Source organism: Heliconius melpomene, chromosome 9 (assembly GCF_056956725.1).
Source record: "Heliconius melpomene rosina isolate 202511_hmr_F chromosome 9, ASM5695672v1, whole genome shotgun sequence".
NCBI lineage: Eukaryota > Metazoa > Arthropoda > Insecta > Lepidoptera > Nymphalidae > Heliconius > Heliconius melpomene.
In genome coordinates, this window is record NC_140397.1 from 7825822 (window position 1) to 7852503 (window position 26682).

Here is a 26682-nt window from a genome sequence, read left to right on the forward strand (position 1 = left end):
AATTCGTAAGAGTATAAAAGAATAAAACAAATCTAGTGCTTATGTTTATTATAATCAAATCACAATTACACTAAATGTATATTATATTAAATATATGTTACAAGTTTGCAAAAACTTCAAAAATATTACAAAAAACATCAGTACATAAATTCTTTATCCTTTTTTATTATTAATCAAAATACTGAAAAGTCCTACAAAATGAAGACTTTGGATTTGAATGTGGATTCTTATATCTTTCAATCTAGGTAGCCGATGTTAATACGGTTTTCACTACTAGATAAATAAGCAAAGAGGAAGTTGTATATCGTAGGATTAGAGTATAGACCTGCTTACAGCCTATTATGCAAATTAAAGCAGGGGAGACAAAAACACGTCTTTAAAAAAACTATGAGTATGCATGTATTATCAGGTTTTAAAATTTCGAAAATTGATTTGTATTCTCTACTACACAAAAAGCGAAATAAAATAAAGATGAAATTGGCATTTTTTTTGTATTTCCGAATGGTGTAAAAAAATATATAACGAAAAAAAAAACAAAAAATGGATTTAGCAGGTTTACACTCTAAGCAGACGATATGTAAAAATAGAGTCAAAATACACGTCGAATTTAGAAAAAAAAACTTTTAAATATGTTTAAAATTATTAATATTTTCTTTATTCGGTACACTCACAAGCAAATGTTTTACACAAATATAAAAAAAAATATCTAATCCACTTCAACCACTCCATTAGTTTAAATCGCATTAAAATTGAATCGTTCAATGAAAGTTCTAAGTGTATATTGGTAATACTCATATGTAGTGTGAGCGGGCGAAGCCGCGAGCGAAACACTCGTATTTATGTAATTGTCCATTGATACCGTTATATATCATTAACATGACTCAACGCTAATTTTATGACATAGTTTAATAACATTTTTATTGTACAAGACGGTTTTTCTTCAATTAAACATTTATTGTAATCTAATTTATAATATACTAACTTAAATAAGGCCATTTCGGTGGATTTAAAGCATACTTTTATAATTAAATAATGATTTTATGTTTTTGGCATATTTTTTTAAATATACTGTAGACTTATCAAATTTAAAATAGTACAATTGGCGGACAATATGCCGCTACCAGACAAACATAATATAATTAGAACGTTTAAATAAAATAGTATTTAATTATTCACCATTTTAACGATATAGGAAAGAAAAAGTAAAAAAAAGTTTGAAAGTAAAATGTTTACAGTAACCATAACAAAAAGTTTTTTAAGGATAATTTATACATTAGCAATTTACAATTTGAAAAAACTCTGATTTCTGCATACACAGAATAAACAAAAGCATCCAATTTGGATTTGAACCAGCAATAAGGAAAATGAAACAAAGGCTAGGCCACTAGCACACACTGCTTAATATACAGAGTGGAATGTTAGCACCACTTTAAATGAAACCAGTTTTAACTACTCTAAAGCCTAATATAGTTCAGGTAAAAATAATTCCCAAAAATGAAAATTTTAATATAAAACGCCATTTGTAAAGTATAACATAAACATGCACACATTTACCTGTCAAAGCGGCAACGTCACACGAAATAGTTATGGATAAAATTTGTAAAATGAAAAAAAAATCCTACGTCCAAACTGTTGAGGTACCTTGGTTAATTTCTTTAGCTCTGGGTTTGAAATATTTTACCCTATATGCAATTTCAGTAAAAGGAGCACTGCCTCTTCCACCTGTATATAGATTTTTTTTTTGTTCTTAACTAATAAAGTGTAGATATAAAAAACATTGAAGTAAAAAATATATTTATTCAGAAATTACTTACCGACTTTCACCTTCAAAGTAACATGGAATGTTTATTAAAAGTTATAATAATGAATTATCTTATGTCAAGATAATTAATTATTATAACTTTTAATAAGCATTCCATATACACTTTTTGTCTTGTCACCAGAGCGACGAAAAGATAAAATAATTCATATCTCGAAATTGGAATCAAACTGAAAACCGTCGCGTTTAGTCAGACACTATGCCGCTGCCCCCACAACCGCAATATGTCCTTTTCAAACATTATTCACTATATACATTTTATATAAATTGCATTAAATATTTTTTTTTATGTCAATTGTCGTTTCTTTCAACTAATGGTTTCTTGTGTGAAGCAGGGGCTGGTAGTTTTGAGGGTTTCTTGAATGACATCGATCTGTTTACATTTTCTTTGCTGTTTTGTTCTTGTCGCCGCTGAAATAATAAAAAAAAAACAAGTATAAATAAGACGACAGTCGTGGCGACTGTAAACGCGTTTGTTTAGTTTGATTCCCACTCGAGGAATTGAAATATAAAATATTTTCGTTTCTCTAGCTTTGGTAACATGGCAAAGCGCGACGCTCAGTTCCGCCAATTCAATATGTTATGTCTCTAGAATTCGGCTGGAAGTGGAAAACAGAATTGTTTTAACACTCTGTTCCCATTAAGACACTAAAATATTTAATTATTCAAAATATTTTCAATTTGATTCATCCTATTAAAAGATATAGATTTATAATAACAAAATGATATAAAATATCGCAGTTCTTTTTGGAAATTTATAAAATCACAGCCTTTTATATCGCATAGCTTTCAACTATACACCTAACACGTATAACGTTTATAGTTGTAGTATATATATTTTTATAGCTAGCTGTATTGTATTTATGCTGTATTCCGCAAATGTAGATATAGGGAACCATTAAGACGCTACATGTCCCATTTTCCGCGAAATTTCAAGACATTGCTAGAAAATATTATATTAGTATTTGTATTATTGTATAAGTATTAGAAAAATTTACCCTCTTCAAATAAATATCAGTTTCAGACGTACACTTGACCATGGGTATGGGGTTCGACGCTGGGTCGCGTGCAGGGGGAGAGGGGGCCGCGAACACCGCGGAATCCTCAGACACTGTGGACTCGGTGTCACTACGTGGCTCATTGTCATTCTCTATAAGGACGCAATCCTGGAAAAAATATGTTATTTACTTATTAAGATAACATATAAAAATCTTCTTGGAAGCAGTCTAAGAGACGCGGGTTCAAATCCCGCTACGTTTTACGTTTAGTGTCGAATAACACTTAAAAATTTTTTTTAAAATATTATTTAACTTTCAAAGTAATCAATTTTGGAGATATGAGATTTTTTAAACTTGGTATAGTTTAACTTCAACTTTATAATAAAGGTACGCGTGGAATTCTGCCCAAAATGCATATTTTAGATACCTACATAAGGATTATTTGAGTACCCACTACCCCTAGAACCCCCACACAACGCAAACATATAATATGGTTAACAAGTCGTAGCCGCTGGAGTTAGCTGTAGATTGCTGCCCAGATTTAAGATGGTAAGATTGCCTTACTTTTGATTATTCAGAAAAACTTGAGTTGAAAATATTATGCATAACTTAAGAAAATCTAATATCAAGACGGGAATGACTTATTGACCGTATTGTATAGTAGAGAGCGGCGTATGTCGTATGTATAGAACACACAGTGACCTTGTATTCCGCATATTAAATATTATATAGGCTGACTGTACATGGGCGTGTTTTATAAAATTTTATTTAATAGAAAATTTGTATATATTTTTATCATTTTTAAAGTGTTATTCCACATTTAAGAAAGAAAAATACTTAATTTATTTATTTATTGATTGTATCTATAAATTGTATGTGGAAACTTAATTGGATGGTGTGTCATCTTTTAAATTTGTAATGTTTGTGTATTTTGTATTCTGTGTGTTTCCCTAAAATATAAATAAATAAATTAATTAATTTGTATATAAATTAGAATATAGTAGAAAGCTTATAAGAAACAATTGATATTTTTTTGTGATATTACAATTATTTAAAACTTAGTAAAATTTTATATGTTGCTATTGAAAATTTGTATGCAAATAAGGAATGCATCTGTGCCATGACACCAATAATAATACTAAAATTTAATTAAAGAGAACAGTGTTTTAACACTGGATTCTCTGTCTCTACGTATAAAAAATAATACATACATCATCAACACAGTTCTGTCTCATTTCTCTAAATTTGGCTAGAATACGCTCGTGGGGTGAGGTGGCCGCTAGTGTCCTAGGATACTTGTATTCGGCTCGCACTGGGGTATTACCTAAAATAAAAAAATATTTAATTAAAAATAATAATTTATTTACTTTTTTTTTTATAGCTTAGTTACGTTACCACACAATTTGCTACCACACATTCTTCAATGAACTTCCTTCTTCCTTACTTTCCTCAACAACTTCAATCAGAGCAAGTCTCACCCGTCTCAAGTAAATTTTACTAGACAGGTGAGAACCTGCCACCGTACTTAATTGCTTCATCTGTATACCACATAGGGATATCAAAGATAATGATTTACACATATTGATATTTAAGGTAGTGTCGCATTTTGTGTTGATATGAGAAAAAAATATTTAGAAAAATAACCCAATTATATCTTCCCAAAAAGTAAACAAATGTTATATTATACTCATTTTGTTTTTTATGCAAAGATGACAACTAAAAATAACTTTAAAGTCAAATCCACCAAATCTAAAAAGTGTAAGTCAAAAAATGGTATTATTTTTAAATAAGTTAGATGTTTAATGTTTTGAACGTCAAATAATTTATCACCAGTTCACTAAAGTAACTGCCTCAGATCTGAGATGAACCGGCGCAAGAAACTCAGCGGGACTATTTTAATATATAAAAAAAATACATACCAGATGGACAATACACTGCGTATTCCTGATTGAGACACCTAGCTTCCAATTCTTCCATTCTCGACACCTCTTCCCTAAGTCCATTATAAAACTGTTCAGTCTGCCGCTGAATTATATTTAATGTGTGTTTCTGAGTGTCAGAGTGGGACTGACTTGTGATAGACAGTGTGGCAGTCGTGGTAGATATGCTAGATAGGTTTTGGATTGACGATGAGGAATTTATCTGTAAATAATAGATTAAGTAATTAGAGGCTAGTAGTACAGGGGCACAAAGTGTACTGTAAAATCGACTGGTCGTGGGTTCGATCCCCACTCGAGGAGATGCAATATTTATTTAAATTTCCATTTTTTCGCTCTGGTGTCGAGGCAAACCGCGGCATTGAGTTTCGCCACTCAACACGCAATGCCTCCAGAATTCGGAGGAAAGTGGGCAATGGAATGTCTTTACAAATTTACATCACACAACACACTAATTCTATTTTTAATCCTATTTATGTTCCTATTTACGAAATTAATCAATATAAAACTACGAAAGTTGTATGACGTCACGAGTCACGACACACAACTACCAACTCGCAACAACGCGTCGTGTCGAGTCCGCGATCGGTGAACGGTGTAGCGAACAGAAATATTAGTTTAATAAATAATTCATTATTACTATTTTAATAATGTTGCGTAATATAGTGGTGAAGTGCTTTAACACTAGGTTATCTCTGCCTAACCTACTATATGCGGGATAAAGCGTGAATCTCAAGAAAAGTAACGATCTAAACCTATAGATTTACTTACATCAACTTCCTGGACAATGGACTCCATACTTCTTTGGCAATACTGTTCTATACTTCCAATGAATCTCCTGAATTCTTCTTCTAGATTTGTCATAGTTTGTTTGTTTTCTTCTAAAAGAGCACTGGATTCAGACTGAAATAATATATATATTAATTAGATATCAATGAAAAAAATTAATATATAAATCTGATTTAAAAAAATGAAAATTAGGAAATTAGGCTTCGTCGATAGGTACACGTTTGATATTTTTATGGTATAAATATTTAGGACAACATAGAATAATTCAGTCATTTAATGGCAAATTGGTAATAGTTAAATTATAAAACATATTAAGTTTATATTTAACTGATAATAATTATACGTAATTTATACAAAAATGTTGTCAGTCCTCTGTCCAAAAAAGTTGAAATGGTATGCATTAAATATGCTAAATGTCTCTATTCAATATAATTTTAATGATTATTTATTTTAAAATATAAGAATAATATGACAACTCTTAAAAGTTTTAGCCACATAATGAAACACTGGTTGTGGGTTCGATTTCCTCTCTGGGGTAGGATTAAAAGGATAAGGATATAACATTATTTTCATTTTTAACACTAAGTACGAATAATGAAATGAAAATAAAGAAACACACCTGGATATGAGATTGAGTTTGTTTAATCTCCTTCACAAGTTTCGTTTTAACTTTATCAGCAACAGCTACAGTGCTCTCGCCTAAGTTTTCTAACTGATCAGATAAACTAATGCTATCTGAAAAAAATACATTAAAATATTATGATAAATTGATTTTTTAATGTGAGGCGACGGAATTAAACGCCTTGCTGAAAATACTTTATTCATCCAACAATCAGTGTGCCACTGTAGCCACTGTACCACTTTGGGATGAAGTTGTAAGCAAACAGGATGATTGCAGTCAGCATAAATATGTGTACAAATTCAAATTATTCTTTATTCAAATAAACTATAAAAGCACTTTTGCATCGTCGAATGTACATGTCAACAAAAAGCTACCACCACAAATTTTTTTTACAAATACTTTAAATTTTGGAAGTAATATTGACGTACATATAAATTATCTTAGTTTTCATTGTAGTAGGTTGTGTATAATAATTATTGCGGTTGATAGTCCGGATAATAGCGAATCGGTATAACTGAACTGAGTTACTATTTTATTATAATAGTAGCAAATAAACTGACTGATTCAAAAACATTTCAAAAAAATTATCATTTCCTGGAGTAGGTAACAAGTAGAAACGCGAAGTTAAAAAATTAGGCGGCGCTTGAGGAGCAGTGTCTTAACACTAGATTCTCTGCCTAAGCTACTATATGCGAGATATCTACTATATATGTGAAGCTAAAAAATAAAACTATAAATTCTATAGTAAGATATATAAATAAAACTTACAAGTTTTATATTTTTCGTGTAGTATATTCAAATCGCCTACACATAGCTCCAATTCGTTCTTCACTCTTTCCAAATCCAATGCTGATTTCTCATTCTCTTCTTCATTCACTTTCAATAAATTCTTGAACCACTCAATATCTTTAGAGATTTTATTTTCAAATATACTTCTTTGTGCATCTAAATCAATTATTTTCTTCTGCATCTTGTTTTCTAGAAAGTTTCTTTCAGATTTAACATGGTTTTCGATACGTTTTATTTCTTCTTCAGCCCATTTTCTGAGTCTGTCCTCAGACTCTTCTTTTTCGTTTTGTATGTTTGTTAGTTGTTCTGTTATATGTTTGTCTATTTGTTGTTTTTCCTCTAGAATAGCCTGAATGATAAAAATAAAAAGTAATATAAATATATAAGATTATATGTAAGGTGAAGTGAAAATTGCACATCGTCGAATGTTTAAAACACTACAAATTACAAGTTTTAAAAATAAAAATTATAAAAAAAAGAAACTGACTTCAAACAACAGAACTAAAAAGTAAAAAATAAATTTTACTTTTACTTTGAAGTTGATTAACACACTAAATCAACTTTACAACAATATTAAAAAAAATTACTAAACATGTTTCTTTTACTTGGCACAAAGTCAAATTGATAACCTCCTTTTCTTACAGAAGTTTGTTAGAAAGAACAACTTACAGCCATTTTCCTTTCAACATTCTCATTTAATTGGGAAGTAACTTGACATCTCCGTCCATGTTCTTCGCTGGCTTCGTGAATCAATTTAGATGATACACTTTGAACTCTTTTGTCATAGTCATAGTGGGACTTGTGTAAAGATAATATGTTGCATGTTGTGTTGGAACGCTGAAAATTGTGTGTTAGTTTATTATTATTATTATTTGGAAAATGTATATAAATTGGAATTGAGTGGGATTTGAAGCAAAGTTTGTCTTCTATATAAGTATTTATTTTTCTTTCCTAAGTGTGGATAACACAAAATGTAACAAATACGCTTATTAAATCATAATTAACAATACATTTAAAAATTTAATAATTAAAAAACAAATAAAATATAAAAATAAAAAATAAATTAAATATTTTTTAAGCTAATCTCTCTAAAACAATACTATTGGAATATATCATTACAATAGTATTGTTTTAGAGCGATAATTATTGTGCATACTGTAATTGTTGTGTGTTATAACTATAGACTTACCCAGATACCAAGAAATTTCTGTATTTTCGAGCTTAGGTCAGCTTGTCCAGCTTTTTCCAAACAATTTTGTACACATGCCGCAAACTTATCGAGAATATTCTGAACTTTTTCATTTTTCGCGTTCATTAATTGTATGAATTGGGCAGATTGAGTTTGTGAAGCAGTTGCTATTTCTTCTTGCATGGCCATCTTTATTGCTGTCACCTTAAAGGACAAAATATTTTATATATTATATTCCTCCATTACTGATTAATTGATGAAATAAAAACACAGAACTACGCGGTGTAGAACGCTAAAATTTGGAATATATATTCCTTCCAGATTACGATGGGGTATGTCAAAAAAGATATGAGATCTATAAATAAATGTGCTTTAAAGTCGCATACATTACGCAAACGAAATCGAGGGCAGCCACAAGTAATAATATAATTTAAAAAAAAATTACCTTATTCATAGTATCCATAGTTTGTTGCACCATCATGTCAAGTTTCTCTTTGTTTTGCGCATGCTTTTGCGTACTATCATTGGTATACGATTCTAAAAAACATAACAAAAAATCTATGTAAGAAAACAATAAAAATCATAGATTATCTTTAATTAATATTGAGGTCAGTCCTGGCACAGTGGAATAAGCGTGCAAATGTAAAAGCCACAAGTTGAGGGTTCAATTCCCACTCAAGGAAATAAAACATTTAATATTTTCATTCACTGTGGTTTTTATCATATATACAACATCACTTCAGTTGACATTTGTGGGGCAGTTCATCTGAATCTCTTACTGACTATAAACGGAATGGCTATAGGTTCGATTCCCACTCGGGGAAACATTTTTTTTTTCTCTCTGACAGAAAGACAAACTAAAGCGTTGATCCACCACTCTCTGCAAAAATTGGGTAATGCATTCTAACGTGAAAAAAGTGAATGAAAAAAAAAACTTACCTAAATTGTTCTGAAAGTCGCCCAACGCCTGTGTCAGTGCACTGACAAGATTGTCAGTGCCGAAAGTCAGGTTACTTCTGTGTTGCGAAGAAACATCGCGATATGTTTTTGTAATTTCTAAGTTTGTTGATTCCACAGATCTATAAAACAAAATAAAAATATATTAAATGTGTTAATGAAGGTGATTTTGGGTTTGATATTCATTCGAAGGAATGTTTATATTGAAAAATGTTTCTTATTCTCCTTCTGGTCTGGAAGACAAAGTAAAAAACGTTTTTTTTATCTTAAATTTTCTTATTACAGATATTTTTTCACTCCTGAGATATTCCTTTTATCAATACTGTTCAACAATATCTGCTCCATTAATTTAGTGCTTATACTGATAAGGCCAAAATATTAATCGCTTTACCTTCTTTGTCTATTTCACTAACAGCAACTAAAACAATATAAATCTCGGAAAAGGCCCGACAAATTAGTGCTTCAAATGAAAGCAGAGAGCCAAGTTACTTATTTTAAAATACTCACTTTCTCTTATCAACGCTATGTAATAATATAGCTGCGTCTGTAGCGGCCATGTCCGCCGCCTTTATTAAGGCTTGTGCTTGCGAGGAAAGCGTGTTCTCTGTTGCGGAGTGACGCGACACTAGGTGACATTGCTCTTCGTACTGCTGCTTTGTTGATTTTAGTTTCTGGAATTTAGTTTATTTAATTTATTGTTGTGTTTTTTGGAAAAGAAATCGAAACTCTTAAGGCAGACAAAAATAAGGTGTTGGGTTTAGTTCCTTAAAACAAAACAAAATAAAAAAAAAATATGATAATTGCCTAAAAAATTAAAAATTTGATTTTAGGAAATAACCCCATTTAAAACAAATGATTTATTGTACTCTAAAATAGTCCCCATTCCGGGATTCAATTGACTTAGTCTATTTAAACAGTTAGGGTTAGGTTTTAAAAATTTCAATACCATTTTTATTATAGAGCAGAGAGAATCTTGGGTCACTCCATTCGCCAGGCACTGCCTGAGTTCGAGACATCAACTGATTGAGTAGTGAAACTCAACGCTATAAAATATCAAAAACCCACTCACATTAAATGTATTAACCAATTCAGTTTTCGTATTCTGTAGTTTCTGCTCAGTTTTTTCCAAACACTTGTCTTTAAATTCCAATCGGCAGTGTAATTCTGAGAAGACAGTCTCCATTTTTTCTTTTTCTTCCTCCATAGTTCTCTTTTTGAGGAGTAGTTCTTGTATCTCCTTTCTTTGTTCTTCTTGTTTTAGTGTCATGTCGGTGAACGTTTCATTTGCTAGATAGACACCTGCAAAATTTTTATTTTATATTTTAATGCAAAATTTTAGTGTATAATATATAAAAAAACATTCCAAAAATATATTTTATTTATCCATGTATTTTTGAAAATAAAACAAATTCAAGCAAGTTATAAACTCAAATGTAAAATAGAAAAAAGTTCTGATGATCAGATAAAAAAATAATTTTCACTAATTAACAGAATATCACTGTTAGAAATTCTGAAGAGGGAAAAAAGCAGTCTTATATTTTTTCCTTTTAACCACAAAAATAAAAAGAAAAGGACTTCGAAAATAATGAAAAAGCTTAAAAAAACTAACCATTCTTCTCTCTAGCAGCATATAAATCTCTTTTCAACCTGTCAATCTCCTCCGCATAGTCCTTCAAAATAGCTTTCTTTGTCATTTTCTGATTAACTTCAGGTTTATTCTGAATGTTCTTAGCTCGGTTTGCATATTCCAACGTACTCATTGTTTCTTCTAAATCTTTGTGTCCAGGGGAAATGGTTGCTATGATTGAGGTTTTAGTTCTGCCACCTAGAGATTCTTGTAATATTCTTGTTAGTTTAGATTCTCTGGAATAAAGAAAAAAAAATAGAGTTTAAAAGTAACAAAATCATGAGAAAACATAATTCTTTTATAACAAAAATCAACATGATCTTATCAAATACTTATACATGTATAGAGTAATATTTTTTATTATAGATTATAGTTGAAAGGCATAAGATAATAGTGAAGTACTATTTAACCATTTTTTAAAGTTTTGTTTAAGATTCAACAATTTTCTTGAAGCAAACAATCTAAAAAACTAAAAGTCTTTTCCTTTTTTCTCGTATCTATCTAATAATTAAAAATATTTTCCTTACCTGTAGGGTATATGGGGATGCCGTTCCACCAACGCAGTTATAACCCTACCGAGAGTCAGTAAGCTTTGGTTTATATTAACACACTCTCTGGCCCTTTCTTTCTTAGCTGGGTTATCTGAGCCAGCTTTACTTATATTTTCTGATCCAGCCAAGTCGACCAAGTTCAGTTTCCCTATTTTTACTAACTCTTCACCTTCAGGACTGTTCTCCTTCATATGTACTACTATAGTGAATACTGTGTGGGAGCGGCTGTAAAGGAATATTTATTATTATAGTTAATTAGCGGACGCGCGCAGCTTCGCCTGCTTATTTGTACCCAATTGCGGTTGTGGCAATTTAAAGATTTTTCCATACAAACTTTCAAACTCTTATTTGTACCCTTATGGGGGTGAATTCTAGAAAACCATGAAACACATGTTCAATGAAATACTTTTAAGAATCTAATTTTCAAATCTTATAAAAATCGGTGCCGATTAAATTTTTTTTCATACAAACTTTCTACCCCTATTTCATCCCTTTAGGGTTAAAAATAAACATCTGTACAAATTTCACGTTTCTACGCACAGCGGATACGGCTGTGCGTGCGTCTTACCTCAGTCAGTGAGAACATGTCCTTTTATATATATAGATTAATAAGTAAAAAGTTTCTCCAATTTACTTATTTTATAAATAGGATTAAAATTAAAGTAAAATTCTTATATAGCAATTATTGAAGAAATATAATACAAATTAGTGATAAGGATAAACACAAAAAATGTATAATGAAATTTCTATATAATATGTTTACAATTAAATTTTTGCATTTTTTAATATATGTGATAGTATAATCTTATTAATTCATACTCTAGGTCTACTAAAAAAAAACAAATATAAATAAAATGGTTATTGCAGAAACCAATGTAAATTATATAAAATATATTTACTTAAAAGTAATGTTTCTAAATAGAATACAAATTTGAAGAGAACAATACTAATTAAAACATGATTTAATTCTTTAAAACTTACTAAGTTGTTTTCACGTTAATTGACTGGTTGCTGCAATATCATATAAATAAAATTTTATTTAAATATTTATGAAAAAAAAAAATTGTAATAACATATTAAATAATATATTACCTGGATTGAGCATTCATTAGAGTTGAGGCAACTCTTTTCCTTTCCTGTCCTTGCCCCATTATCTTATACACTTCATTTTTATTGTACACCTATAAGAAAATAGTAAATATGTATACAAATTAAATATTTAATGTTTTTTTAGAGTCATGGTCTTATATCTCATTTCATATTGTGTGGTAGGCAGAGGGAACCAAGTTCACTTTCGACCCTATCTTCGATACATAATGACTGAGTAGCTGAACAGAATGCTGTGTTGTCCACTTATAAGAGACAGGGAATGAAAATAATTCTTTCCCCCAAATGGGAGTTGAACCCACAACTGTCATATTCTCAGTCAGACATTGCTGTAATTAAATAAGTAACAAAAATCACTGACTTGAAAAATTAATTACTGTTCAAAACTTACAGTAATCTCCTCCAATCCATTCACAATATTAGCACCTTTCCTAGTAACATCTTCATATATTCTCAGTTTACTATTATCTTCAGAAGTAGAAAGCAAGTCAAATAGTTCTTCATTATAAAGTTCCAAGTAAGACACCCGGACAGTATATTCGGTGTTTGATATGCGGAGTTCATCAAATAGTTGGCTTAGAGCTCTAGGTATTATGCCTGCTAGAGGATCCTAGAAAGTAAAATATATTATTGATTTTTTTTCAATTTTAAACCTTATAAGTGATGATAAAAAAATATATAATTATTTTTATGGAATAGTAAGTGAAATTCACTTACTATTTTTTTAAATGTTAGTTCCATATGAAGAAGATGCCAAAAAGCAAGAGAAAGAAGAACAAAAACGTACAGTATGTATGTGACTTGAAAAGCTAGTTTAACTCTTTTATCTATATAGAAAACTTTAAAAACTCTTACAGATTGCCATGTAGTTTCATTATTTGCAGCTTCACCGACCATAGTATGAGTTTTTCCAGTGCCTGTTTGTCCATATGCAAATACAGTGCAGTTGTATCCCGCTAAAACTTCTTCAATTAGAGGACTGACAACTTCTTGGTATACTTCAACCTAGAAAAAAATATATTGGGAGAATGTTTATAGTTTATATATATTTAAAATGTAATGTAAAAGTTTAGCTTGAGGTTTCTCCACTAAAATTAATGGAAAATACTAAATAGAGTATTCAAATCTTTAGAGTACTCAAAAAGTTTCTTTTATAGTTTTATCTCTCAAGCAAGCTTAAAAGAAACATTTGTGGTTGTTCTTCTGTTAGGTTCTTTACACTAGATTCTTTCTACTTATCATAGTTAATATAGAAGGTATTTAAAGAAAATAAATAAAAAAAAGAAACATACCTGTTTAGAATGTGGTGGGAAAGCTCGGTCAAATGTAAATCTCTTATTGTGCATGCTCTGGTGAGATTGACGAACCACTACTTCCCGTCCATTTGTAACTTCCACTACACCCAAAGATTTTATGTCACGCTCCCTTTGGTTCAGAGGCCTACATATAATAAAAATAGTAATATAAATTGTCTATTAATAGTTGAGGATGTTGCTGGCAGAGTGGCACAGTATCTGACTGAAAATGTTAGTGTTATTGACTCAATTATCACTTAAAGGAATGGATTATTGTATTTTTTTCACTCGTGGTCACAAGACTATGGTGTTAAGCTCTACCACTCAATATCCAGTATTTTGATATTTTGGTACATGGGGTATGAAGTGTTGTGACACTATGTTACCTATTTTTACTCTTTCTCTGTACTCCAGAAGGAAGCTAAAAAAGCTATTGATATTCCATTTAGTTTCATAACAAATTTAAGATGTTTCAAACATTGTAAAAAAATTATAATGTAAAGTTGTGAATATAGACACAGATAGTTATTATTTCACAATTTAAAAAGATTTTTAAGTAGTACCTGCTTCTAAAGTTTTCTAGAGATATACATGTTACGTATAAGTTTCAGGTGTCAAATAATAAGGGAATTATATTTTACACACAAGCTTCTTAAATTTTCTTACTATATCAAGATAGCTATGACTTAACGACATATTTTTTAAAGACAAAAATGGATAACTATAATCTTTTAATTAAGAAATTTTAACTTTTTTACAATAAATAATCCTTTTATTAGAGAATACACATTTTTATCATATTAAATTGCATTTTATATAGCAAACACCTTACCTTAGCCTTACAAACACTTGGATGTTTTGATTTTTTTCTTTTCTGCATCCTTTTTCGGACGTCATTTTGATGGTACACACATAAAACAATTCACAACACAAATACACAAAAGTTATTTAGTTTTAAAATCACAAAAATATAAAAATGCCTTAATTTTTATAAAAAATCATCAACACTATCCGTTGACTGTTTGAGTAAGTCGTTACAAAATTAGGCGTTCAAGCAAATTCAAATTTACTATTCTGATCGAGTTGCCATATTAAGAAAAATAAAAACGTCAGTTTCTAATCAGATAGTTAAACCAAAATATTGATCTGTAACAAATTAGGTCGTTATTTATTATTAAATATTAATATTTTATATCTTATATAAACTTATCTGATATTTTTATGTTTAAGTATAATTAATTTTAAAACATATACTTTTTTTATTAAATCGATTTTTTATTCGAAACTAATTAAACATCGATTTTATCGTAAAAGGTAATTTAAATGTTTGAATAAAATTTTATGTAGCTGATATGGCTAAAATAATATATAAATTATTAATTTGCTGGTTATAATATAAAATTATTTAAGTTTTAATTTTTACTAATAAATCAAAAATACATATATGAACAGAAAATTTCTGTTAAATAACTTATAACATATATTATTTTAATAGAAGCTTAAAACGAGCGGCCTATGTGAAATAAATGATTGATGTTAAAAATGGATTTATTTTTTTTATAATATTTGTTTAATCTTCATAAATTCTTCTCCATTGGTTTTCTTCGAGTTTAGAAGAATTAATAATTAAAATAGAATAAATTCGTATAAATTTTACTTCCGCTAGATGGCGGAAGTAAACTTTAGGCTAGATATTTCAGTTTATGTATAATCTCTTATTAATCACAATTTAATTGTTATACTTTTATTGTAAAATAAATTCGAATATCTTTGTATAATATAATTATGCTCTCTATTGCCTTCTTGGTACCGGTTGTGGGTTCGAATTGCATAAATGTAATTATAAAACAGATAAACGCAGATTTTCGCCTTCCAATATTCTTTTATCTTTAGAGTTAATTGTCTTATTAGTCCCTACAAATAATTACATTATTAAATCAAGTGAAGAACATAATTGAAATGATATTTCTAATAAGATTCTAATATGATTATATACTGACAGATATTGATAGCTTTACAGAACGTATTAATGTGTACCTACATAGGTATAAAGAAACAAAAACAAAATATTGAAATAAAAGAAGTAAACAATATAAGTAGATAATTGTGACTATTATATTCCCATACTCATAGACAATACAACACACCTACTACATCCATAGATTGAAATCAATAGCTAAAAAATATATGGCCTATATAAATATTATATGAAAAGAATATACTTATACCTATATATAAATATAAAATATAAATTAATATATTCCATTGTTAGCAAACGTCGTTTCATCAGAAATATTTTTACAACATTCATCCCGAACAGTTTTCGGAATCGCACACAGGAAAAACAGTGGATGCAAATTGCGAAACACACAAAAAACTTAGTATTTCATCGACGTTAGTTATTGTGGATGCGTTAGTTTTTTGCTAAGATTCCCGCGGTCGAGGCAGCGGCAGTTTTTGCTAGGCACTGAGTCTGGGAAGAGGCGTCGCTGCTACCGCCACAAAAACTCTACGATCCCGCCATAACGCGGATTCAGGCAAAAACATTACAAACATTAATGCGGCGAGTGTTTAATTTTGTCCAAGAAAGAGGCAGAGGAAATAGCGTAATGAGCACAGCAAAAACTGAATATAATGAAGTCCGGGTTCAATTCAGTTTTCTTGTTGAAAAAGTTGAATGTTGGTATGTTAAACGCTTATGTTGGTACATAGCGCGGCTGCCCGACATAGCTTTACTAATTATTCTGTTCATTAAACTCAATTGTAGTCACGTCTAAATTATTAAATTAAATAAATTAAATCAGCTTCACGCTATATCCCGCACACAGCAAGGTAGGCAGAGGGAACCTAGTGCTCAGACACTCTGTTCCCCAACATCTGCCGAATTCTGGAGGCATTGCGTGTTGAGTGGCAACACTCAACGCCGCGTTTTACAGCGAACTGACTTGACTTAGCTTTATTACATTTTTGTTGTATTCCCTATAATAAAAAAAAATAAAACAATTTCCAAATAACCAGATGGCTGTTATACAGAAATTGTGCTAAAAACTATATAATACATAATATAAGAACATTTACATTTTTATATATAATGAAATCTGAGTTAAGTTTTTTGAGTGAATTTCCTTAGTAGTCAAGTAGAGTGGTTTTGTAAAGCGGTGCCATATAGAGTTAATTGATTCAGAACTAATTACAAATAAATAAATAAATCAACTTCACCCTGTATCGCAAGATACACGCTAGCTTTAAGACCTTATTTGTTGTTTATTGTACACCAGAAATAACCTCACGAAATTGGAAGAAACATATAAATCAGTACAAAAGGCGGCCTTATCGCTAAATGAACGAGTCGCTGGTCCTTTAAATAGGTAGCCTTACTTAAAGTATATACTTGGTTGAAATATAAAAATAGTTTTATAAATTCCAATTAGAAATTACACAAGAATAGTATAGGATTACGTGACAGATCTAGAAAAGTGAAAGTTCATATAATGTAGTTCTTAGGTCACTATTTATTAGATAAAGCTACGCCTACTCTATAAATAAAACATTATTTATTAAGTAAGATTAAAAGTTTACTTGTAAAATCAATTAATTGTAACACTCGAGGAAATTAAATATTTAAAATTTTCCATTTCCTCCGCTCTCGTGTCGTAGTAAAGACCCGCCACTTAACACGTAATGCAATTCGGCGGAAAATTGGTGCCATTTTCCTACCCTGCAGTGTGTCACATACAGCGTGATGCTAAAAAAAAGAATAAAGGTCGATTTAGTATTTTTTACATTTTCAAATGGTAATAAAAACGAAAAAACAAATACATATTTACCAAATTTACATCCTAAGCCGACGATATTATTAATTGTATTTGTTAATTTTCAAATAATTAGAATAATCGTCAAATATTCTTAGAAGTTTCTAACTTCTGTAAAAATCTAAGAAGATAAAGATATATTTAGTTTAAATAAAAGTTGATAAGCAGCATCTTCATGCTTTTTCTCGTCTCGCTATCTAGGCAAGGCAGAGAGAACGTCCGCCAAAGTTTCGAAATATTTCTGATATATAAAATAAGTAATATGTAAATTATTATGTTTTAAATTTTTAAGCTTGTAAATGATTTTTGGTTTTGCAATGTTCCTAAAGTAGATGGGCAGTTAAAAAAAACGACTTCCCAGTTATTAGAAACCTATATTACGGGAACCAATCTATCCGGGTTGCAGGTGAAAGGATTCGACCGCCACAATAAACTGCTGGTTGTATTAATGAAAATGTGATGGTTGCGAGGCGAGGCCGAGCGTGAGAACATACTGTTACGAGAGAGTGTTACTATTAGTTTGTGGGTAGGAGACTAGCGGTTGCTCTAGTTCTAAATAGAAGTTGTTATCGTGATATATGGGTGCCTTTACTTTTATATATGTATATTCTTTATTGCATAAAAAACAAACATATAGTAATATAAAATGAAAAAGTAGTTGACAAAGGTGGACTTATTTCTAAAAGAAATCTCTTCCAGCCAACCAGTGGAAGTGGATATATCAAAACAGCGGGGAGAGTACAATGCAATTAACAGTAAAAGAATATAATAAACAAAATATACTAACAGATGAAACATGATATTGACAAATATAGATACATATATATATATATACAATTATACATATATAAACTACATAAACATATGTTCTTTGCATATATAATTATACTACACATATATTATAAAAGAAAAAAAAGCAAATACTTAAACTAAATAATACTAATACATGATATATATATATATATATATATATATATATATATATATATATATATATATATTTAAATGTGTTAAATGACTTTTATAGCAGAGTAGGCAGAGGAAACTTAGTGTTAAGACACTCAGTTCCCCCCTCTGTGCCACGCTAGGCTTCAAAAAAAATCTAAAAAACATAGGATTTTAATCATGGATAAACTGTACCTAGTTGCAATAAATTTTGCTTGTGCATAATCATATTTTTTTAACTTATAAGAAGCGGCAGTGTGAACACATAAGGTTCTACTCTTTTCACCAAAATTTTAACGCAAGGTAATTTGCATTGCTCAATAAGAACGGCAGAACTTAACGCCGCACAAGGTCTTGGCAGAGCGATGAAATTAATCTTTTCACAATTATCTCGTTTTAGTTAGACAATATTCCAATATTTATATACATTCTTTATATTGCTATATAAGTTTCGTGAAATTAAATAATCCGTAACTTACGTACTGTAAACATCGTCTGTTTAAAAAAAACATTATTAAGTTCATGATACTAAATTAAGGTTAAAGAAAATCGTTAATATTTGTATAAAAAAACTTGAATGAATTTAATGAAATATATTGAAATATTTTACTTTTCCAATCAATTAGAGACATAAATGCGGTCTATAAAAATCACTTATAATAAACCTGACATATTTGAAATATACACCCAAAATTATCAAAAACTTAAACGTTTTTAAATTGAAGAGTTCTTTTTGAGGAATAAGAAATATTAAAATAATATAAAACGATAAAATCACATTCAGTTCGACTCCAGTTCTTTGTAAATCAATTTTTTGTCATCTTTCCTCTCTCTCTGTTTTATAATTTAAAATGTATAATTCCGCCTCGCGTTTAATGGCCTAAGTTTTTCTGTAAATAATATATCGGCGGTTAAGGCAGCGTTGGTTTTTCCTACGGTGAAAGGTTGTCGCGCTGACCAGTTGGAAATATGTCGATAGGTACGATGATCGAGTAACGGCAGCTCGTACTGTGGGAACCGAGCTTTTTGTGGGAAACCGGGAAAAACTACTGCGTTACTGAAAAAATGTATGTAATATTTATTTGAAATAGTTCTTTGAAATAGTTCTTTGAAATAGTTCAATCAGCTTTACGTTGTATTTCGCTTAAAACAAGGTAGGCAGAGGAAGAGTGTTAAGAGACTTCGTTTTCTCTTTTCGCTGAATTCTGGAGGCATTGCGTTGATTGGCAAATATAAGTTTAAATAAATATTTCATTTCCTCGAGTGGAGATCGAACCCACAACGTTTACTGAGCTAATAGGAGTGTGTTTATTTAGATATATTTCTTCCTTTTTGGAGAGAAGACAGAATTTGATCTTTTTTATCATTATGCTTTGTCTGACACGAACGAAATATTTTTTTGCATAAAACTAACATTTTCCACGTACTGGCACTCTTTTAATCAGAATATTTCTTTTATCACACACAATTCGCACAATAGCTCCAGAATGGCAAGTTTTAAAATATTAAACTTATTCATCACCTTTGGTTATATTCAACGATATAAGGTAAATAGGAAAATTTATCATATTTAATATTTTCATACATATTTTCACGGCCAACGTGCTGAAATTTTCCTTGCATTTTTAAACAACCGCTCTCCTCCCCCATCTAAATTAATTTCACAATAAATAAACGATTAACAACTTCATTAATAACTAAAAACTAAAACAGACTAAAGCCACATCCATCTAAATACAACAAAAATTTCATACCACGAACTAAAAGCAAGGAAATCGTGGGAAAACTCGACTCGGGACTAAGATTGCAATTTAAAAGGAAAAGCGACTAATAAGTTGACATGATCATTACTGTTTAAGTAAGTATCGTAAAACTTTCATATTTGGTTAGTTTTTAGTGTCTTTTAATAAGTAAACGCGACCGGTTGTGGGTTCGATTCCCACTTGGGGAAATGAAATATTTATTTAAATTTATATTTCCATATCTTCGCTCTGGTGTGTAGGCAAAGCGCGGGGTTGGGAACATTAACCCTTATATATTAGCACTAGGTTTCCTCTGATTACTTACTTTTTTTACTACATTTCAGGATAGGCAAGCTGAAACTGAAAAAGTATAGAAGGAAGAGGTAGAGGGAACCTCGTCTTAAGACACTCTGTTACCCATTTTCCGCTGAATTCGGAAAGTGGCAATCGAACCCATAACCCATCACACGTCTGCGCCCTGGCGCCTCGACTGGCCTCATATTTTGTTCATCTATATATATAAAATCGAAAGGTCACTCACTCATCACGGAATCTCAGAAACTACATGTGCTAGGAATCTCAAATTTGGCATAGGAGTTATTTATAGGACGTAGGTGCTCGCTAAGACGGGAATTTGCAATATTCGACTTCTAAGGGATTGTTTTTGGGGTCGAAAGTTTGTATGAAACTTCGTTACAACAAATGCTAGGAGTCTCAAATTTTGCATAGACGTCACTAGGACGTAGCCATGGAGACAGAAATTAATAATAACATAGTTCACGCGGGTGAAACCGCGAGCGGGCCGCTAGTTTATCTATATATTTTAAGCGTTTTCGTATACATAAGCTACTACTTCAGCTAGGACGTAACTGTGTGCTGCCTTTTTTGCGTGACAATGTTTTAGGGCACAAGAACTGGTTATTACTATGAAGTACGCGAGGGGTTCACGTAGGTACGTACACTTACTTTTATAATACAAACTAGCGGCCCGCTCGCGGTTTCACCCGCGTGAACTATGTTATTATCAATTTCTGTCTCCATGACAACGTCCTAATGACGTCTATGCAAAATTTGAGACTTCTAGCATTTGTAGTAACGAAATTTCATACAAACTTTCGACCCCAAAAACAACCCCTCAGAAGTCGAATATTGCAAATTCCCGTCTTAGCGAGCACCTACGTCCTATAAATAACTCCTATGCAAAATTTGAGATTCCTAGCACATGTAGTTTCTGAGATTTCGTGATGAGTGAGTGACCTTTCGATTTTATATATATAGATAGATGTAACGGGTTAAAATCGACATAGGTACTTGTTGATGATTATTTTTCATATTAATCAATTTAAAAGTATTTGTGGGTACTCTCGGGGGAAGCAAGTTTATTTTTCCACTTACGGGAATATTAACAAACATTTATTTGTATATGTATTCTTATTTACTTATTTAAATATTTTGAGGGTAGTCGTGTTGCAGGGGCACAAGCTTGCAACCGTAAACGCGACAGATTCTGGGTTGAATTTCTACTCGAGGAAATGACATATTATATTTAATTGTTTCAAATGAAAAACGAGGAAATCTGGTCACTGGCAAGCAAAACGCAAATGCCTCCAGAATGCCTCCAGAATCCGGCGAAAAGTGGGAAACGGAAGTGTCTTAACATTAGGTTCCTGGGTTCCCTTTGCCTACCCGCTCTGCGCCTATCCAGCGTGAAAGTATTTAATATTTTCAGACCTTAGTACTGCTATACAAGGCGCTACTTTAGATTTCGCCACTTCAGAATGTCCCTGAATATTTTGGGAAAATTGTATCTTATATCTTAACTTAAAGGTGATGATTGTAGGTTTGAATTTGTGAATCTTGATGGTTGAGGCTTAAATTAATAACATTTTTTCGCTCTGATAAAAAGGCAGCTTAGAGTTACGCCACTAAGCACGCAATGTTTCGAAAATTAGGTGGCTAATTAGAAAGGAACAGGACGAACAGCTATGTATTCGTAGGCTTGAGGTTTTCTTTATCCTGTGAATAAAAAAAAAACATAATATACTTTTTTAATTTTTAACATTCGAATAGTTGTAATAGGTTTTAGGAAAATGTATGAAATAAGAATTATTTATCTAATTTTAATAATGTATAAAAATGTTCTTCTTCGTTCTCTCCGTCTACCTCGCTAAGGATAAAGCATTAAGATATAACAAAAAAAATGTCAAATTGAATAGAGCTACTAAATGAAATGCCCAGTAATCACTCAAAACAAAATTTTGAATAACACAAAAAACTAAACGCCACGTTCGTTCGTGTCGAAATAAATTAAAAATGATAATCAGCAAAAGCTTAATTCCACCGCCTCAAAACCGGCGTGTTCTTGGAAACTATAAAAAAAAATGTATAAAATGTCCGCCGACAACGGTATCGCGAGATTTGCAAAAAATAACCATTAAGACTGAAATATAGGTTACAAGCCTTTACACGCTCTCTGTAAAAACAACGTAATTATTACCTTAAGAAAGAGCGACATTATTATCGCTGCATTTTGAGTTATTATCAATAATGAGATAAAAAGTTACTTTATACTTTTTGTAATTAACCAATAATATAAACGTAAGGAATAAGACAAACTAAATCTTAATGAATTTTCCAATTTATCGGCGACAAATAAAATTTTGTGCAAAAGTTGAGTAGTTTTAATAATTATTTCTTTAAATAATAATAAATAAAAAGACTATTTCTGAAAAATAATAATAATCTAACAAAAAAAACATTACGAGTTATAGTCGAAAAGATAATAATACAATTCTGAAAATAGTTCGGTCGTTGCGTGTCTAAACCTTAAAATGTTACAACTATAATTCAAAAAAACACCGCACCCGTCGACCCTAACCCTTTCCCTTCACATAGTCTCAAACCCATACATTAGCGAAATTTGGGCTTCATATTCTTTTTTATGTGAGGGCAAGGAAAGTGTGGGGAAAGAAACGTAGAGGGGCCGCGGGGCGCTGGGCGGGGCGTTGCAGCTGCACCGTAGGGCTTCGCCCTGGCCCGACACGTTCAGTCGCGACGCGTACTCCACACCGTACGCTCCGCTGCGACTATCCGAACGCTAACGTTAACGCAAACGCAAACGCGAGCGCGCCAATTTTGACATTGACATTTTAATTTATTTTTTATCTTTAATTATTTTTTTTTATTTTATAGCCTGTGTTTTATGATGTTTTAAGTGAAGTTTATTGGCGGGTTAATGTGTGCGAGTGAGAAGGGGAATATGGAGAGTCCGGGCGAGGAAGCGGGACGGAGCGCACCGGCCGCTCAGCCGAACGGCTCCAATAAGATAATCGGACGCAACGTGAATGGAACGAGTAAGTCACGATTAAACAAGTTTTTTTTTTGTTATCAAAATATGTAAATAACGGGTAATTAACAAGCTGTCGAGATCTTACCTTTTAAATAATTTTCAATGTAACTTGTTAGTGAGATGTGAAAGAAAATGCCGCATTACGCTTTTAATGATCAATTTTATACACCGTGTCTTAAATTTTATGGTGAGAATATACTTATAAGGTGTGGTTTACGTGCAATCAACATAGCTATGTGCGCCAGTATGACACTAAATACAAAACACATAAGAATTTAATAACAGAGGTTTTATGATTTTTTTATACGGTCCTTAAATTATCCATGAGATCTAAGTAACTCTAGTTTTGTAACGAGCTTCTTCTTTTTCTGAGCAGGGTAGGCAGAGCTATTGTTAAAACACTCCGTTCTTTATTTTCCGCCGAATTCTGGAGTCGAGTTGAGGGGTGAAAGTTTTTTTTACGGAAAAGATAAGGCAAAAAAGTTACATAATGTATTTTGATATACTCACAAAATCTAGTTTTAATAAAAATAACAAAATTTCATGAAAACAACATATTTTAAACATTATATTTTAAAGAAAAAAAATGATATAATATTAAATAAAACCTGTAAACATTTTGATATTTTTTTCATTTATTTCATTTACATCATAAATACTAATTTTTATTATGTCAGACTTAATAAAATATTTATTTAACATTAGCTATAACCAAAATATATAAATTAAACTGCTTATTAAAAAAAAGTTTACGCGACGAAAGTTACATAAGCATAAGGATACATTCCGATGACGCCGCACTTGCACCTCGCGGAATCGAACAATAGTGTTTTAGTATTTTGCTGATTTAACTGTTTTGAATTATATAAAATTTTAATAAAGATTCTCTGTCTTCAACTTGCTTTAAAACAGAAAGGTTGTTTATAAAATTAAATAAATAATTTTTAAAAAGCCTTTTTCTCGCCTGAGTAATTTAACTGGCGCAGTCGGTAGGATCGCGGCGTGTTTGGCTTTAATCAAACTCTTAAAGCCCGCGAACGGTTTCTATCGTTATTACCGCGATCTATTAAGAAGAATCTACGACGGCGAGACCGGCGGAGCACCTAAGCATCGGAGGTTCTGCCAAGCAGTTGAGTCCCGGTTGGAGATGCAGAGGTTTCTTTGGTGAGTACTTTTGTTATCCAAGTCCCTATGCTATATTTCCTTCCGTATTTTTGTATCTGTCTATATAGCTCAAATCGCGATAGGCATTTACTATTATTGAATAAGTTTATGAGAAATAAATGAAATAATAAATGAAATGAAATAATAAATGAAATGAAATAATAAATAAATGAAATAATAAATGAAATGAAATAATAAATGAAATGAAATAATAAATGAAATGAAATAATAAATAAATGAAATAATGAATAAATGAAATGAAATAATGAATAAATAATTAAATGAAATAATAAAATATTATTTTAATAAATATTATATTGAATTGAAATATTTTATTTGTTTGAATTATTTTGTTAAATAGGTTAGTCGTGATTAAAAGATAAAATGTCTTTTGAAAATTGCGAGAATTCTAGTTTTAAGTTAATTTCAGATTTTATGCCACGTTACGATGGTAATTCAAAAACGTTGAATTTTTATATTAGAGAAGTAGATAATATATTGAAATTAATAGAGGGCGCAGCGAAACACCACCCCGCTATTGTGTGTTTGATAAAAAGTAGACTCAGTGGAGCCGCAATAGATGCAATAGCATACGAGGAGTCTCTAGACTCGTGGGACGCGATTAAACGCGCTTTGATTAGAAGATTAGGTGAACCTAGGAACGAAATACAACTAATGCAAGAGCTAACTCGAACGCGACGTAATAAAGATGAAGACGCGGAAACTTTTGGGAAACGCCTTCGAGACATACTTGACACCCTTTTGTCCGTAGGTAAACATAGTAACAAAGAATATTATGAAAACATGGTTATAGAGCAATATACGAACCAATTAGACTTTCAAATTTCAATAGGTGTGCGTCTAGCCAGGCCTACCACATTAGAACTAGCAATTGTACAAGCTAGGCAAGAAGAAGCTAAGCTCACATACAATAGATTTGATAATAATTTTAATATGTCAAACCCCCAAAGTAAGGTTAAAGAAAATCATAGAAACTTTATTCCATTTTCAAATTCACAATCTAGATTAAATAATCCACCTATGCACGTAAATTCAAATTTTACCCCTAGACAAAATAACTGGACACCAGAACAACGTCAACAATGGGTTCAGTCAATGCTACCATGGAAAAACCGACAACCCTCAGGTAATTATAGACCTTTTATTAATCATAGAGGTAACATCCCTCACCAGCAAATAAATCCACCCCAAAAAATATCAGATGTGACTATGAGGTCAACAAATAAACCAGAGAAGCCGCAGTTCGCAGTGGAGGAACTCTTCTACACAGACGAGCCACAGGAGCAACAACTCAATGAGTATTCCCAACACTACACCCCAGGTGAGTATTATTATGATAATATACATATACCAGACGAGCAGGATACTTATGAACCAGTTAATGACGAAATAAGTAACCAGCAGGATTTTACGTTAGGCATAGACCCAGACGTAAAGAGATAGTAAAAATAAATAATCATGATAAAGATCATTTACCCTACATAGTAATTCCCAAATTTAAAGGTAAGTTTTTAATTGACACAGGAGCTTCTAGATCCCTTATTTCACCAGAAGTTATATTTAATTCTATTTTTCAAAATCTTGTAGAATATGAACCATTTGAAATAAAAACAGCCCATGCGACAACACAGCATAGTCATGTAGTGAATTTACCTTTACCCCCAATCTTTAATAGTGATATTCTTCATAAATTCCTTATTTTTGATTTCGACCCTAAATACAAAGGACTTATAGGTCTAGATTTATTAAAATCATTATCTAGTAATATTAATTTGAAAAATAAAATACTACATACAGCGACAGCCGACATACCTATTTATTTCGACTATAATAAGAAACTTATAAAAATAGAATCAAAGTGTGAAAAACTTATCACGTTAAAAACAAACTATACTGACGGATTTTATATCTACGACGACTATATTTGGTCTAAGGGATTAACATCCCCTGCTGCTATTATTAATGTTAA

The 26682-nt window shown here is 31.1% G+C and overlaps 2 protein-coding genes across 2 annotated transcripts in view; one reads left to right on the forward strand and one right to left on the reverse strand.

Moving 5' to 3' along the window:
* Positions 1–31: 31 nt before the first annotated feature.
* On the reverse strand, positions 32–14788 carry Klp61F (Kinesin-like protein at 61F). Its single transcript, XM_085190222.1, has 20 exons — positions 14513–14788; positions 13678–13825; positions 13241–13390; positions 12777–12995; positions 12371–12459; positions 11255–11503; positions 10710–10963; positions 10170–10399; positions 9608–9771; positions 9083–9222; positions 8589–8680; positions 8144–8347; positions 7624–7791; positions 6934–7303; positions 6163–6278; positions 5526–5657; positions 4737–4959; positions 4029–4141; positions 2818–2985; positions 32–2230 (listed from the first exon to the last, which is right to left on the reverse strand). The coding sequence occupies exons 1-20, from the start codon at positions 14575–14577 to the stop codon at positions 2111–2113; spliced, it is 3414 nt and encodes a 1137-aa protein (XP_085046348.1). The 5' UTR covers positions 14578–14788; the 3' UTR covers positions 32–2110.
* Positions 14789–23216: 8428 nt separating this feature from the next.
* Positions 23217–26682, forward strand: part of nab (NGFI-A-binding protein homolog) — a 35736-nt gene continuing 32270 nt past the window's right edge. The window contains exon 1 of the mRNA XM_085190225.1: positions 23217–23532. Coding sequence (XP_085046351.1) covers positions 23415–23532 — 118 coding nt within the window. The 5' untranslated portion in view covers positions 23217–23414. The remainder of the gene's footprint in view (positions 23533–26682) is intronic.